This window comes from Uloborus diversus, chromosome 1 (genome assembly GCF_026930045.1).
Source record: "Uloborus diversus isolate 005 chromosome 1, Udiv.v.3.1, whole genome shotgun sequence".
In the NCBI taxonomy this organism is placed as follows: domain Eukaryota; kingdom Metazoa; phylum Arthropoda; class Arachnida; order Araneae; family Uloboridae; genus Uloborus; species Uloborus diversus.
In genome coordinates, this window is record NC_072731.1 from 140400226 (window position 1) to 140417842 (window position 17617).

The 17617-nt window shown below is 30.7% G+C and overlaps 1 protein-coding gene across 1 annotated transcript in view; it reads right to left on the reverse strand.

The window, feature by feature from the left end:
* LOC129235323 (tudor domain-containing protein 3-like) overlaps positions 1 to 17617 on the reverse strand; it is a 67717-nt gene that overhangs the window by 10801 nt on the left and 39299 nt on the right. The window contains exons 8-9 of the mRNA XM_054869062.1: positions 15758 to 16369; positions 14793 to 14915 (exon numbers count right to left, since the gene is read on the reverse strand). Coding sequence (XP_054725037.1) covers positions 14793 to 14915; positions 15758 to 16369 — 735 coding nt within the window. The remainder of the gene's footprint in view (positions 1 to 14792; positions 14916 to 15757; positions 16370 to 17617) is intronic.

The window sequence follows — 17617 nt, forward strand, 5'->3', positions numbered from 1 at the left end:
ATAAATAGGTGCATTAGGACTTGATATATCTTGTCAACCGTATAGAAAAAAGTACTTTCGAGAAAAACGCGTTTAACACTAGAATTACGGAAGGGGTCATTTTGACCCCCAAGCAAACTTTTTTTGCTAATTTCTATATTTTTACTAATATCTTAATCCTTTCTTGACTTTTCCTGAATCATTGTCATTGAATTGCTGTCTGATTCTTCATAGATTTAAAGAAAAAAATTTTTTTTGAGTCCCAATTGGAAAATTATACCTAGAATTACGGGTGTCATTGTGACCCTTTTCAGAAAAGAAATGCTACTGTATTTCATCGCGATATATTTTTGTTCTGTAAGCTATATTTGTTTTTGCCAGCAAAGCAATGAACAAAAAATAATAAAAGGATGTCTGCTTAACATCACACCTGCCTGCCTTAATACTGGAAATATGCTTTATAAGAGAACAGTGAAAAGATATTAGCTATAGATGAATGACTGTAAGTTCTGCAAGATGATTTGTTTTTTTATTCATTTTTGATAAAATAGTTTGTCTTATTTGCTTGACTTTTCGTTTTTGAAAAAGCATATTATTGCCTCGCAAAAGAGGGCTAAGGCAAGACGAAATTGTAATAATGCTACAAGAACTAGACACTCTAAATCAAATGTGAAGGAAATTATCACTGAAATTCCCTCAAGCCTCTGGCCGGTATATTATACATCTTCCACAATATTTTGGACTCAGCAGCTATAAATGCCTGAATTTTGTTCAGGACAGGTACAAAAGAAAGTATCAGCGGAAGGAACTTTCAATTATATTTAGCAGAAGGAGAACTCAGAGAGGAACACATACCAAGTATAAACAAACTTGTTCTAGCTGTAAGTAAATTTATATACGTGCAAGATTCAGTGGAGTAAAAAAAAAGGAAGAAAGAAATGTCAAACAAAGGAATGTATGGGTAAAAAAAAAAACAACTATGTGCCACTGTAAGCTATCTCTATGTCGATTTTGTGCACAGAAAATTAGAAAGAATAGCTTGTGCAAAAAATGAACCTTGTAGGTAGGATTTATTATTTTACAACTGCAATTATTTTTTATTTTAACTTTTAGTTAATGAAAAAAAATTCAATAATCTACTTAAATATTTGGGTTCAAAACTTTTCTGCAAAATTTGATAAAATATGCACTTAATTTATGGTAGATTTCTGAAATGTTCTTATCAGGGTTCATACTCTATCAAGACAAAAAAATTCCATGACTTTTCCAGGACTTTTTCATGACTCCGAAAAAAAAAAAATTTCATGACCTTGTTACATGAACCTAGATTTTGGTCTTTTTTCACATTCATGCATTAGATGTTTTTAGAAAACATTTTGAATGAATAGTACTATTCAATATCAATAATAAGAAAATATAATAAAAAAAGAAAAGTGCAATAAAATTTTTAATTTAGAAATCTTGTTGATGAAAACATTTACTGATGTTTTTGACAATGACATAAAGCATTGGACACATAAAATATTTATGAAGTACAGAAATCAAGTAGTCATCATTTATAAGAAAACTATATGCAATGTAACTTACTCTGCTCGCAAAAAAATTTTTAAGTCGAATCACCATACACCCAGTTTAACTTCTAAAACACTTTTTTTCTTTCAGTATCTTCCGCATAAATTTTCACTTCAATTTTAGAATAGCAAGTAATATTCTTATAAAGAATATTTCCCAACATTCTCCATTTAAAATTCTTGACATTGCAAATTTTGTTCAAGGTCCAGATAAATTTTTTCTTCAGCAGTTTTTCTTATACACATTAATAGATCAAATAAATAAATAAATAAATAAAAAGAAATAAAATTAATTTAAAAAAAAAAGTTATTTCATTACATTTTTTTAAATTCTTGGATTTTTAAATCCAATTCATTATCTAAATTTTCTAGGGCTTGTTTTTTTTTTCCCTGGCTGTTTTTCTAAAACTGTTTGATTTTATAATCAACTTAATATTTCTTGTCTGTTCTGCTTCTTCTGCAAGATCATCAGCAGATTTAATTAATTCTGCAATATCCGTTTGAAGAGTTAGTTTCTGTTTCTTTAACTTCTGTATTTCGTCCTGCATACAATCTTTTCTCTTTTTTAAAATACTGCTGTTTTCTTTGCTTCTTAAATCTTCGAGGTGCTGCACATATTTTTGCCTTGCTAATGCTGCTGATGTAAGCATTTCTTTCGAGATATTTACATTCAAAATTCCACCAACAGAATTTATATGGTCAGTAATCAGTCTCTGGGCTACAAGAGTTTCATCCTGCATGTTTTCCACCTCTAATTGCCTGTTTACTGAAAAACCCCTCTCAACACTTGCTTGCCCATGGGACAATAGCAGCAACATTTTTAGGACTTTCCAGAGCTGATTGTAGTTCTTCTTCTCTTTAAAAAAATTATAAAAAACACAATCCAGTCGATCTTTTTCAGCATCAAACTGCATTATTTCTGAAGAAATATTTGCCTCATCCAGAAAAGTCCGAAATTCACAAATTATAGTGTCACAATTATGTTCTGAAATTCTGCTGTTTTCGACTAAAACTTTCAGAATGTTTTTCATTTTATTCAAACATAAATCTTTGTTCTTCAGTTTTTGGGGGTCTAGACAAGAAATTTCTCGAACTATTATATATCTTAAAGGATTGTGTTCTAGTAGTTTCTTTGAAGCTTCCAATAAAAAATTTTTTGCTTCCATTTTGAACTGCATGTAATCTCTATCAGAAATTTTTTTTGAATTCTTTAAACTTTTAATCAGCTTATCGGCTGAAAATCCAACATCAACTTTAGAGTAATCTAAGTGATTGTTTGTATTACTTAAATCAATATTAAAGTAATTTACAACACTGGTACACTTATTCAACACTTCTGGTTTTAAAAATCGAACAAAAGGATGTTTTAATAAAGATTTAATGTCATCAGAGAGGAAGGGTAACATTGGCTTGTCTGTTTGATATTTCATTAGGAAAGGTTAGAAAAGCTTAGCAATTGAAAGGAAGCATGAAATTTTTACAGGAGTTAACAAATCAATGGCAAAGTCTTTTAATATATCCCCAGATTTGTTTTTTGGATCTTTTAACTTTCCTGTTTTAATCGCGTTTACATAAACTATTAAATTATCCCAAATTTCCAAGGCTCTTTCAGCCACTATTACATTTTCGACCCACCGGTGGGCACAGAATTGAAGTGGAACAACAGTTGAATCCGTTACATTAAAGAAATTTTCCCGTCTGGCTGGGCTATCATGAAAATGGAAATACATATTTGAGAGTAACTTTTTAATTTTCCAATCAGATGCTTCAGAACCCGTTTTAAAAGCTCCATTTACAATATGAACCCCACAACTGCCCGTATTTAATACTTTAGAGTCATAATTTGACTTAAGTTTTTTTCTGCTACAAATCGAACAGTTTCCAGTTAACATTTGGCCCATCCATCGACAGTTGCACAACGTTAGCTAATGGTAACCCATTAATGCTTGAAGTTTCATTAAGTTTCTCCAACATTACTTCTGCCGTTGCATGGCCGAGAAAACTTGAATCCAGGTATTTTGTAACCACACAGTCTTCCTCCCATACACGTATATACAAATCCATCTGCTTCTTTTGCAACTTTTTGTTCAGTGTCTCATCAAAGAGCAAAACATAACCATCTTGTTGCTTTAAGGATTGCATAAGAAGAGATTTAAAGTATGGGGCAATCCCGAAACGGCATAAATACGCACACTTTTTTTCACCACATGAAAACTGTTTTGCAATTTCACTATCAGGACACATTTTCTGAAGAACTAAGTTAAAATTTTTGCAAGAATTGTATGATATGTGATTGTCAATGACATACAAGGCCCATAAAATTTCTGAAGAGAGAATGTCATTACCAATGACGGACAGTTTACATTTAGAGCTTGAACTAACTGCTTTAGTGCAAGTAGCAATTTCTTTGTTGCTCTGTTTAGATGTTGAAGCTTCATTCTGAAAAAAATTTTGCCATCTTAAATTTCGTGTATTTTTTGCTTTTAAATAATCTTTATGTTTTTTAGATTTTGCATGACTGGTTAGGGCTGCTTCTCCCATATTTGAGATATCAAATGATTTCCTGCACATTGAACATTGTGCTCGAAATTTATTCTCATCATTTAGCACCCAATCTGAAAATTCCTCCTTCATCATCCAATTGTAATTAAAAACACATTTTCCAGGCATATTTCTTTTTTTTACTTAGACTGGCTCAATTTACAAATTTTAGCAAAAACATGTTCCATGCTGATGAAAAACAAAAGTACCTTACCGGACATCTTCAGTAATGGAAAGAGAAAAATGAAATAAAATGGAAAAATTATTTAAAAAATTAAAGAATTCAGCTAACATAATTTTTAAAGGATAAATATAACACATTCACATGGTTTCGGTTTCGATATTGAATGCAAATCAAGCCACAGAAACATCGCATTACCTCATTCCTCAATTCACTAAAAGCACAGGGTTGCCAGAAATTTAAGAGAGAAAACAGTTAAAAATGCCCCCAAAAGTAGCCAGAGAGAAAAAAAGTCGCTCATTTTTTTTTTCTTTTAACTTCAACTGAAAGTTATTTTTGTTCAGAAAAAGAAAAAATGTGGAAAAATCGGCGATTTTTCGTACAGATTTTAGTTTAAGCTTGGCGCCCTTTCAGAAGTGAGCATACTGAAAAAGTAGCCAATCTGGCCGCGGCCCGAATACCTCCCACCTGCTCCCACTCCTGCCTCACTCTCTGAAATCCGCGCAAAGGATTCTGGGGTCCCAAAAGCCTGATGCTAAAAATAGAATCTCCCCTTCCACTATCGGAGGGGAAGGGAGACTTCGCGCTTTTTAATAAAATTTAAAAAATGAATAATGCATTTCATCTGAAACTTTTTCCATGAAATTTAAATTTTTCCATGACCAAAAATAATTTTCCATGACTCAAATAATTTTCCATGACTTTTCCAGGTCTGAAATTTGTTTATTTTTTTTCCATGACTTTCCAGGATTTCCATGACCCGTACGAACCCTGTCTTATTGAAACTGAAACAACACTAGCTATTTCAATCTCATTTTAAAAAAATATTTTTTAAACATTTCATTATATAGATTTAAAACTTCTCTATTCTCAAAACAAATAGTAATTATTATAAATTAGTTTATTTTAACTTCATTTATAAAAATATATGACATTATGTACAAAACTACGCCGATTTCTTTAGCGAAGGTCATTTGTCGGATTTCAAGGTATACAAAAACTGCCTTAATTCTAGCGTTAAAGTTTGCATTTTCAGTCGCATTTCAGGCAGTCTGAGTAGTTTAATGGTATGCTATACTTATATTTTTTTTGAACAGCCATCCCTGCCTTATACATTGTTCCTTTCAATACCTCCAAAGCTACAGTTTTGGCAGATCTTTCAGCCATAAGTGCAGTTCTGCCTTCTTTTGAAGCTTCTGAAGCTCGTTCCTTGGAGCGTTTGTTATGCAGTTGATCTCGTTTGCTGGTTTTTTCTTTATTTTAACGAAATTAACTATAACTCCGAAAATAATTTGAATTTCCATAAATCCTCTATAGGCTTATTTTTAAAAGTCTAAACTTTAAAAATATGAAAAGAAAAAAATCTATTTTTTTGAATTTTTAGACTAGCATACCCTCTTAACCTACCGGCGGTTTTGCACGTCTTATCACGCCGTAGCAAGTTCGCGTCGATAGCGTTTTACGCGTATTTTTCTGACACTAAATTTTCATTGTCAAACGGTCCAAGGCATAGAATCCTGCGTTTCCTTTCCCCTCTCCTGAGAGCGGCACCCCGGAACGCAGGGACCCAGTTTCTGTATTCACAAACGCAAACAATGCCCATTCATCAGGTTGGGGTTTCAAGGTTCAGTGCATCCTTCTTATCAACGCAAAGATTTCTAAGCAAACCTTCTTGCTATTTATTTTAAGCATCTGCTAAAAGCCAAACTTTATTCCAAGAATGAAATATCCACTTCTCTTTCTTCTAAGCTTAAAATTTACATTTAATTAATAATTGTGCTATAAATGGATGCAACATAATTTAATCGACGACAATGACATTCAATTACATTTCAACTAAATAAATAAATAAAAGCCCTGAGATTTCAAATTGAACAAAAACAAACTAAGTATCTTTTTGGAAATAAATTTATAGCTACGGCTTTATTCGCTACTAACATATAATTTAGGAACTTTAAGTGTTATAAAATCACAATGCTGTAAAGAAAACCAAAGAGCGAAAGTACATGTAAAAGATCAATTTTCAACTTTTATGTGCACTTACGTCGCGTTTTACGCACATTTACGCTGATGTTGTACTCAAAACACATTATAAAAAATATAAAAAGGGATATTTTTTCAAATTCATTTACTCTAACTGATCGGCCTTATAGTTTTGGTCGCAAATTTCAATCGTTAATATCAGAAACATTTTAAATTCACCGATTCTGTCTAATACTTCAGTTTATAATTATTTTAATCACAAAGAAAAACAAACAATTATCTCTTAGCATACAATTTCAATTCTGTAAAAGTAAAAAAAAAAAAAACTAAATAAACAATATATAGTAAGAGCAAAAATTTTGCACAACACCAGGCAGCTATTGTGTTAACTTTTATACAAAAAAAAAAAAATCTTAACAGTTGTTAGCAAAGAACAATAATAATATTTTTTTTTATTGTTATTAAAAATGGAAAAGTATATGAAAATGAATAGTTTTCAAAAAAAAAAAAAAGAATTAAAAAATTAAATCGTTTGTAGCTTTTTCTTTTCAATAAAAAATAGAGAGACTCTGAATTTTTTTCATTGAGAGGAGGAAGAAATTCAGAAGAATGGGACCTGACTCTTAGTAAAGGAGATTTATATTTAGTTGCTTGAGATCTACAGTATTTTGTAGGAAGATGAAAATGGGGAAAAGGTTAAGTGATAATTTAAAACTATTTTTTTATATAAAGTAAATAATAAATAGAGAAAAATAAATAAAAGTTTAAACCGTTTCATAATTAAAATAAAACTTCAGCAGAGCTTAACTATTTGTACTTTATTAAGTAACAAATCCAGAATTTTCATTGATCTCAATTTGCCCAAAGCCTGATATTTATCTCAAATCACTCTTTAATCTGTGCGATTGCTAGATACCAGTCATATGATCTCTCAATTCCTTGGAACAACTTATGCAAAAATAATTATACAACCTTGATTTTTAAAGAAAAATCATCGGAAATTCAACCATAATATTTGACTTAAAGAATTTAAATTTTCTCAAAAACTTCAATTATTTTGAAAAATTAACCATCTTCTACACTTTGACATAAGAAAATCTTTAATCTTCGAAAAATTAAAAAAAAAAATTATTTATTTATCTTTTTTCAATAGTTTAGAAGGGCATGGGTGGATTTATAGGGGAGGGGGCATAGGGGTTAGTGCTTCCCCAGTTTTGGGACGACTTTATGTAGTAACAACACATCTTCCAAAATCTTAAAACAAAAAAATCATGACTTTTTTGAAGAGTTCAATGAAAATGAAAAGAAAAGCGAATTTCCTTTTCTGATGGGAGAAAAAAGGAAAAAAAAAAACGAACATTAAATACAAATAGTGCAGCTGTCACTGGGGTGCTGAAAATGTGTCTAAATTCACTATTTTGGACTGAAAACCATTTGGGAAAGTATATGAATGAAAATATAGGCTAAAGGAGCTATACATTAAGCTTCAACACTTATAATAATTGACGATTATTTTGAAATATTATCACCTAAAGCAAAAAGGAAAAACTCCCCCCCCCCCATTCGCGCTAACAGAACGATCTACTCGTTATAATTTGTGTCCACATTTAAAGTATATTTGTGCATAATATTTATGTTCTTAGTAAATTAATTGACCTTTTGAAAAATTCTAAAAAACAGTTTTTTTTCCTTCTCTCTTTGAGAGAGAAAGAAAAAATAAATACTATCGCAAACTGAATAAATTTCAGTTATCTGAGTATTCTGATTTTAAAAAAAAATTTTACCTAAAGGGAGAGTACAATTTTACTTACTTTATAAATACTGTTTAAAAAGAAAGGTAAGTCAAAGTCTAAGTGAGTCAGTCCTTGTCATTATTGAAAACTAAATAATTAAAATCATCAAAAGCTTTGAAAAAATTTGCTGAAATTTTATACAAGTCTATAAAAACCTAACAAAGATTTGTAAAATCGTAAAAATCCTTTAATCGTAAAAACTGACGAATTTTGGTAAAAATTACAAAAAATCTGCAGGTAAGAGTTAATTACAAACAGGGCCGAATTTGACAATAAGATAAACTATTGCTCAGGGCCCTTGCTTTGAAGTGGGTCCCTAACTCGCAAAAAAAATTCATGATTCGTTCCTTAAAAAATGGAAATTGCTTGAAAAAACTAATTTTATTTTTAAGTGCTTGAAAACCTTGATTATTTGGAAACGTGTGGCTACAAACCTTAAATTTTCTAACAAATGGTAGAGGGGGAGGAATGCCAAAATATGTCAAATTCAGCTCCTTGCCACATCCTGTATTAAAAATGTAAAAATCATGGTTCTCACGTTTGTAACATATCATTTGAAATAAATTTTTGTGACTCACAAGTTTCATATTTTGCTATTTATTCAATCCCGAATGCAGTATTTTGGAAATTCTTTTGTATTGATTGCTTTTATCTTACTTCTTCTGCATATTGTCTATCTGTTTAGCATGGAAAAAAAATACACACTACTTCTATTTCTTTTTGTTCTCTGCCCCACTTGCAACTGAAGAAAAGTTGCAGTCATGAGAAATCTATGGTTTCATTTTTCTTTTAAATTTAAAATAGCTATTTCTTACAAAGTTAGAACAGGACTGTAAAAATTTACAATCAAGTACTAAAATATCAGTCTGGAAGGTACAAATGAAGTGCGTTAAATAATTTTATTTGTTCTAGAGTCCTTGAAAATAATTAGATAAGTCTTTGAAAATCCTAAGCAAAGTGGGGTCCAATTACTTCTACACCATATTGTTAATCTGTTTAGCCAGGAAAAAAAATGATACACTACCTCTATTCCTTTTGGTTTTCTGCAGTACTTTTAAGTAAAAAAAGGTTGTTGTAATGAGAAATCCATGGTGTACTTTTTCTTTCAAACTTAAAACGGCCGTTTCTTACCAAGTTTGAACAATACCGTACAACTGTATAATCTAGATAACAATTTCTATGTCTATCCAATTAACCTTTATAAGGCTTCAAAATGCAGAATTTTATATCCATTTTACAAAATTTCCTTCGGAGGAGAAACCCCCGGCCCCCTAACATTAGAGATATTCTATTTCCCACTTAAAAGGGAGCCCTGCATCGCTCTCGATACCAGCTCCCTCTCTTCAGGTCAATTCAAAAAGAACAGCATGAAAACACACATTAATGAAAACGACATACAAAAAAGTAAAGCATGGACTTATGTATCACAGGAAACAGACAAAAACATGGGAGTTGGGGGCAATAAAAATGTTTCTCAAAAAAAATAAATAAATAAATAAAAAATCCTGCCCCCCAAGGAACTCAGTCCTTAATCCGCCTATGCTTTGAACGCTTAGATACCTAGTTATGAATGAAATTGCATTGCGATAAATGGGTCTCTTAGCGAAAAAAGCGATAAATAGTTAATTTGAGGGAATATTTTACATTTCAATAGAATTTTTCTTGTAACCAGTGGTTTTTTTTTTGGTTACTGATCTGGCAGTTTTTTCTGAAAAGTTAATGGAACTTTCATTATATCGCACGTTTAAATGAATAGCGCTTTTAATCTGTCTAATGAAAATTGAAAGGTAATCGGAGAAAATCGAAATAGAAAAGTCATATTTTTCTTTTCTTTTTTTTTTTTGACTTCTATATTTTGCTTCTTTCCCAACAAGCGCGATAAAATGACCGCCTTTGTAATTATCTGATTTGACTTTTTTTTTTTTTTAATTTTCAATACACGGTTTTGCTTGTAGTAAATACCAAAGAAAAATCTCTGAGACCAATTCTTTCAGCAAAATTTTAAATGATCAAAAAATAATAAATAATAATAATGACAATAAGTTGAAAAAAAGAAAACCATGTAACCAACGGAAGAAATTCAAGCAGAAATTCTATTCCAAAAACATATTGAACTACACTCATGGCACTGATCTGAAAGATACACTATTTTTAGTTTTACAAAGAAGAGCTTTTGCCGTTGATAGCTTCAAGGGCACATTTTATTTACGGTTAATGAAAAAACCTACAAAATGCATGCCCATTCTGGCATTGTACTTCTAAAAGACTTTCGTACAAGGATAGTATATTTCTTTGTCCAGAATCGTATTTTACTTCATTCTTTTTCACTTCCTAATATCAATATACTAAAGGAACTAGTAAGATTATACAGCGTTTCTTTAATAATAGCTTTGTTAAATACACCATAACTCAGTGAATGTTGGATATAGTATTTGTTTTCCGATTTACAAACGGGATCCTAGACAGTAATGATTTTCATTCAAAAACCCAGTGTCCTGGCCAGTTTACTTCAGGTCTCGGTAAAATATAAGTTTCATTACAGAGATGACCAAAAAGAATATAGAAATAATTAACCATGAAGGATTATTTAAAATAATAAATTTGTCATTTCTGTACCTGGTAGCCAGACTGACGTAAGTCCAAAAATTTGAATTTTCTGTTTATTACTGCTAGGGTTCGCCGATATATATCATGATATTTTGATATTTTCGATATTTATTTTTCCAACTACGGCATTTTCAATATAAAAATTATATTAATCATAGTAATATCGTTCATTTATTATTAAAAATAAGCAAAAAGTAATGTACTATAGTTTTATGATGCATTAATATACATTAATATACCAAAATAATATATTCTTTTTTTATTTTTTATTCATAAAATTATTAGTAATGTAACAATTTCAATGCATATTAAAAGTACCTAATTAAATATTAAACATTGGTTGGAAAAAAAGAAAATGTCTTATGACTGTGCTCCTGACTGTTGCATATTGCTTTTTTTTCTGAATCATATAACTGTGTAAAAGTAGCTAACAGAAGACAAATGAGTAGAAAAGCTAATGCTATATGAACTCTATTAAAATTAACTAAAATGTAAAATGAAATATTAGATATGAATAATTAAAGAAACCTTAATTTTAAATCTACATATTATAATAATAATTAAAGAGTGATTTGAGGATCCATTTACTATTTTGAAGACATTAGTTTGTGTTGATTGAAAATATTGGATATATATTAAAATATCGGATATTTTAGATATTTTCGAAAATTGCACTCACCAGACATATTTTTTTCTCTCCTGTAAAGTAGCGTATGTGACTCATGTTAGTTTAGCTCTGAGGTACATATTTGTTATTTATGACCTGTAAAATTACTATCGGATTAGCTTGTAAGGAATTTTATTAAAAGATTTAAAACAAAAAAGACTTTCTAAAAAAGTCTTTGCCAAAGCAAAAAACTTGTAAATATTGTTCAAAATTCCTCATTTCTTGCTAAAGTAACTTCAAAAGATTAACGCTTACAAAATAAATTGTTTAAATGTATCTTCTTGCGCCATGTATCATTTATTATTCCTGGTTCAGGCTGATAATTAGTAAGCATTTATTCATAGCATTGAGAATAAACTACCTTCTAAAAACACTCTGAAAACCAGCCGGGGTGTGTACCTTTTGAAATACCCATAGGGGGGGGGGGGGCTGGTTGAACATTTCGGAAATAAGGCAAGCCGAGATATACCACTATTACGATCACTTAGTCTCAAATATGGCGAGATTCGAAACATACTAAAAATGCACAAATAAAGAAATAAATATATATATATACAAACATAGTATGTAAAAAGTATGCATAGATGTATAAATTTGCAGTGCTTTTTTTCCCCCAGCGTTAAAAGAAAAACAACGAATTGCTGTTGCGCGGAAGGGGGAAGGGCTTTATTGCTTTTTATTGTTACGCATCATTTCAGGTTATGCAAAACATTACAATCATAACTAAATGCATTTATCTATTTCATATTGCAATAACTTGTTCCAGATATCGTTTTATATATGTTGAATATGAGTAGTTAAATTCAATAATAAAATATGTAAACAGTAATTTAAGGTAATAGTAGGAGATAGTAATTCCAGAGATTTAAAATCTTGATTATTACTTCATAAATATTACAGAAAGTTGTGGTTTGTAAAACACGACTGGCTGAAAGGAATTCAACTCTTGTTTGCTAAACGTGTTGAGAAGAAATGGGTGGGACGAACCTTGGCAGCATGTCTGGAGGAGTTCGATTCTTCCCTGCGACACGCGTTGAAAAGAAAGGGGTTTAGTTTTTACAGCATGCCCTGGTCAAAAGGGATTAAGTGCTTTTTTTCTCCTTCCGAAAGGGGGAGGAAATTTCAAGACAAAAAGTATTGACCATTTTGAGCAGATAGCCATGTTCCCAAGGTGACCTTTTCCAGGTGAAATTCCGCACGTATGTCAAACCGCCAATGAGTTAAGCTGCCTCGGGTAGCAATTAGAGAGCAAATCTCCCAAAAAGTATTTTGGGAGAACTTGTACGTCTCGTCAAGACTAGTGGCTAGTCTAGTCGCCCTGGCAGCTAAGTTCCATTCTTAAAACAAGTAAAATGGCACTAGAAATCAAAGAAGAACTTATCTATACTAATATTATAAAGAGAGAGGGCCAATTTTTGTATACTTATATGTTCAAAGTAATCTCTGGAACCACTCCACCTATTTGAAAAAAAATTTCACTATATGAAAGATGCATTCGTAATGAGTGACATAGGCTATAATTTATGCATTATGTATTAAAATTATTTTTTTAAACTAATAGTTTATCTTCAAAAACCAGTTTACGTTTCGTACCATTTAGTTTTTATAAACGTAAAATATATCTGCAATTCTCTCGCACCTGCAGTGACAGAAAAGTCGAAGGTTCTCTTTGAACTGATTGCTGAGGGGTGAAAACACGTGAAAGAAAATAAAATTACGATGTCCGCATAAGAACCGCCAAAACCTCACATGTATTTGAGGCTGCAAAGGATAAGGGATATAGCATTCCATTAGCTTTAAAAACTGCGATCCATTGAGAGTTGCAGAGTGTTTATGCATCAAAATTTATTTAAACAAATTATAACTGGGATTCGCTTTGAGTAAATTAGTATTTGAATTCAAGTTGTGCAGATAGACAATATTAATCCGTGTTTCTAAAAGCTGTAATTTTGCATGCATTTTGGCCTATCCTTTGAGGTTTTTTCATCGCTACTAATATAATAAAGAGAGAGGGTTTATTTTGCATGTTTATATGTTCCGGGTAATCTTTGGAACCACTGAACCTACTAGAAAAATTCCTTCAATACATGAAAGTGCAGTGGCAGAGGCTATAAATTAAGCATATATGTCTTTTTATGAATTTTTTAAACTAATAAGCTATCTTTGCTACCAGTACGTTTGTACTATTTTTTCCTTATATAGATAAAACAAATTCGAATTGAATATTTATGTCAGGAAAAAAGTCCTCTTCGAGCAATATGCTGAGGAAGAAAAAAGGAATCACGTTGTCAGCTTAAGAACCATCAGAAGCTTTTTATGAATGAGAGGCCGTGCTTCGAAAAGTTGCAATTTTACAACTTCAGATATTATATGCATATGAAAATCAACATAAAAAACATCTGCTAATGAATTCACATAAGTTGTTCTTAGTTTAGAAAGTTCTTAAGTCAAAGATTAGTAGCACATAGTTTCCGCTCATTTACAGAAAAGAGTTAAAACATTAACAAACAAAGTAGAGCATTCAACACAAAAGAAATTACCAAAGAAGAGGAAAAAAGAAATAAAAATGATTTGGAGAATTATTCTTCATGATGACCATTTCTAAGCACATAAAATGAAACAATAGCTTACAAATGTCCCATCTGAAAGAAATTGCAAAAACAAAAAAAGTGAGAAAAAGCAAGATTTTCCGACGAAAATGAGTACAAGAGGTTGAGTGACATCCTGGAATTGAGAAAATCTCAGCTCTTAATAGAATATCTCATATTCATCCAACTTGCTAATCAGAATTTTTTTCATTTAAGAATTCTTTTTTAAAATTTTCGCAGTTCCTTGAACTTTTAGAGGAATATACCCTTTGAAGCTGATCTTACTTGAAGCATACAACTTTCAAACTCTGATCCTAAACTCAGAGAATTTTTGTAACAATTTTACTATGAAATCAACTTTTTGATCTTTTTGCTTTATTGCAAACATTTAAAAAATATCTCTGTGACAACATGTTGCAAGGAGAGTGTAAAACAGACAGAAAAAAAAACAAATCTGAAGTTCAAATGTACAAATATACGTAGTACAACGGTACACACGGGAAGATTGTATTGTTCAGTGGTAATTATATGTTGGTCTCTCTTGATAAGGAAATGAGGTCAATCAATTTGTTTCAAATCCTCATAAAAGTGAAACAAAAACTGTTGTTTACCATTAAATTTCAAATTGAAAAGTACATGCATCATACTTATTTAAAAGATAAATATTTTTTAAAAATCCGAACAAGGTCCGGACGGGCTGCTAGTTCAATATAATTCTTAATCACAAATAAGCACATGTTAAATACAAGATACTACATGTTGTACCAATTACAAAATATTTGTAGTAATTCATTTCGACTGCAAAAAAAATTGCATTAAATAGTTTTCTGAAAAAATCTATTTTTTTATTTCATTAGAATAATCATTTTGTTAACTATTTACCCAAGTCGGATTTATTTCTTGGACATCATTTATTAACACTTCTTCATAGTTTCCATACTCCATGAAGTGAACTACGCATGTTTTGCCTTCATCACCAACTGCGTGAATTACTGCTCGATAAAACTAAAACAATAGAAAGTAAGAATTAAAGTTATGAGAATAAAATTTGATACAAATAAAAAATACCCAGTTACACACTCTGAGTATTGTTTGGAACTAATTTGGTTTTTCTTAGCAGGGCGAGATTACCCAAAAGGCTCCGGAAGCTTGAGTTTCTCCTCAGAATTTTCACAGGCAAAAAATAACTAAACAACTGCTTAGAAAATTCGGTTTCTGCTTTTGAATATACTTCAAACATTAGAACTAACTCTAATGTTTGAAATAACTTTGTAAACAATTGTAAATGCTCCAAAAACTATTACATATTTACTAGCCACAAAAATTGATTAAATATATTTCTTTAAAACTTTGAACTTCAAAACAAAAAGGTATAATTTCTATTTAAATGGTAAGTTGAATTGCCCTTCAAGTGACTAAAAGAATTTCCTTTTTTTATGATCAACATTTTGATATGTTGCAGCATTAACTAATCTGAACATGCAGACAGTGGATTTTATCTAAATTAGAAATTTCTCATGATTGATAATTTATTAAAAGAATTAATGATACCACATTGCTTTTGTTTTGTACATATTTTTTCAGCTATGTTTAAACACAGGATACACTCACATTATACTAAAATATTTAAACATGATTTGATGAAAGAAAAGACTTAAATGGCATCTAGTAATATATTTTGAGATAGCCTTGTGCTTTTTCTCTTCCAGTTAAATATTAAATGCAAAATTAGAACTTATAACATATTATTCATTCTTTTCACAAAAATGTGAGGGATCAAATCTAAGAAGTAATAAAACATATAATATTTGGAAGTTGAATATTTTACAAAAGCATTTTTTACTTACTTTATTGTCTTCCCAATACTTAGCCATTACTTCAACACCACGTTTCAAAAATGGCTTTCCTGGAACGAAGTTCATTTTTTCACTCCGACTATCATAGCCATGTAATTTCACCTGTGAAACTCGATCTGTGAAAGCTTCAAAATCAAATTCCTTATTTTCATTTAGATATCTATTACTACCAACTTCTGATGGTTTAGGATTTTCACTAAGATATGAATTTTTTGAAAACTTTTTTGACGAGTTCATTCCATCTTGATTTTCATTAAATGAATAATCAGATTTTGCTTGAAAGTTACTTGGGTTTCGATTATTCTGAAAACTACCATTATTTTTATTCCTCTGGTCTGTTCTCTTATCCTTTGTAATGAACTGCCCTAAATTCAGAGTAGCACTAGCATTTCGAGTCCTTTGGGATTCGTCATTAGACCAGTCATTCTTGAAATTTTTATTAAATTTATCATCATTTTGATACCTGCCAGTTCTATTTGGAGATTGTTTATTTTGAAAACCATAATCTTGAAACTGTTTGCCAGTCTTTTCATAACTTGAAAAATTATTTGAGGAATTAGCATGGGTATGTGGTTCAGCTTCTTGTTTAAAACTATTTGGTTTCTAAAAAGCAAAATGTATTATAAGACAGAGTCATAAAAAAGTGAACATGATCAGGAAAATATTTTTAGCTACACGTCTAACATTAAATAAAACAAAAAAAATGGTCTGCTTAGATATGCATTAAGTAACATGGTATGGCAATTGGTTTTAATAAGCAATGTGATAAATTTAAATATCTTAAACTAGAATTTAATTCAAATTTAATTCTTACACAAACAGATTCAACATTTACAGTTATATAAATATATGAACAAGCATATTGCTTTTACTTCAGGTAAAATTTTAAAACCTATTAACAGGAAAAATCATTCAGGAAAACGAAATTTAGTGTATATCACAATAAACTCAACTTTATGGAGAAAAATATCAACATAAAAAAATTATCCTCAGGGAAAAAACAAACATTTAAAAAATTTAACAGGTTTAAAACAGGGTGTCTGTTGAAGTCTGTTATTATCCCAATAATTCCTGAATGGCAAGAGCTATCGTCAAAAAAGTTCTAGTCTAAGTCTAGGTACAGCAAAGTTGCTAAGTGCTATGAGACAAAGCCGCCATCAGATGGTAAACTTTGGAATTAGCCTTATTGTCTCAGAAATGGTATGAGAAACTGGAAAAAGTCAAATACAAAGTTGTTCAGAATTGTGAAACTACGAAAGAAAAGACATTTACTGCAATGTAAAAATAGTCTGTAAAATGCTCCTTTGTATAATTGCTTTCAACAAAACTACACTAACAGTGTGATGTATTCTTACCAAAAAAGGTCTAAGGGTACAGGTCAGGTAAACGAGAAGGCCATTCTGTACAACCACCATACCAACAACTTTCAGCTGTAATGCATTTTATAGCTACTTTTTTTAGCATTTCTGTGAGGAAGATGTCTTTGCTTTTTTAATTTGTTGCTGAACAACTTTGTGATTGACTTTTTACCTGTATCTCGTAATGTTTTTCAGATAATAACCACTAACTTTAAATTTTGTCACCAGGTGGCACTGTAAGTGGCCTCCTCGCATGACAACTTACTATATGTAGAACCAAATTTTATGACGATGGCTCTTACCGTTCAGAGATCATTGAGGTGGAAACGGACTTTAGCTGGCATCCTGTATATAATTGGTATGTAATTAACGTAAGCATATTGAAATATTGAAGAAAAAGTTGGCTGCTTTTGAGAATGAATTAGAAATTCCACGTTAGAGAACATTTATGGAACAGAAAATAAATAAATATTTGACCCATTACAAAATAAGA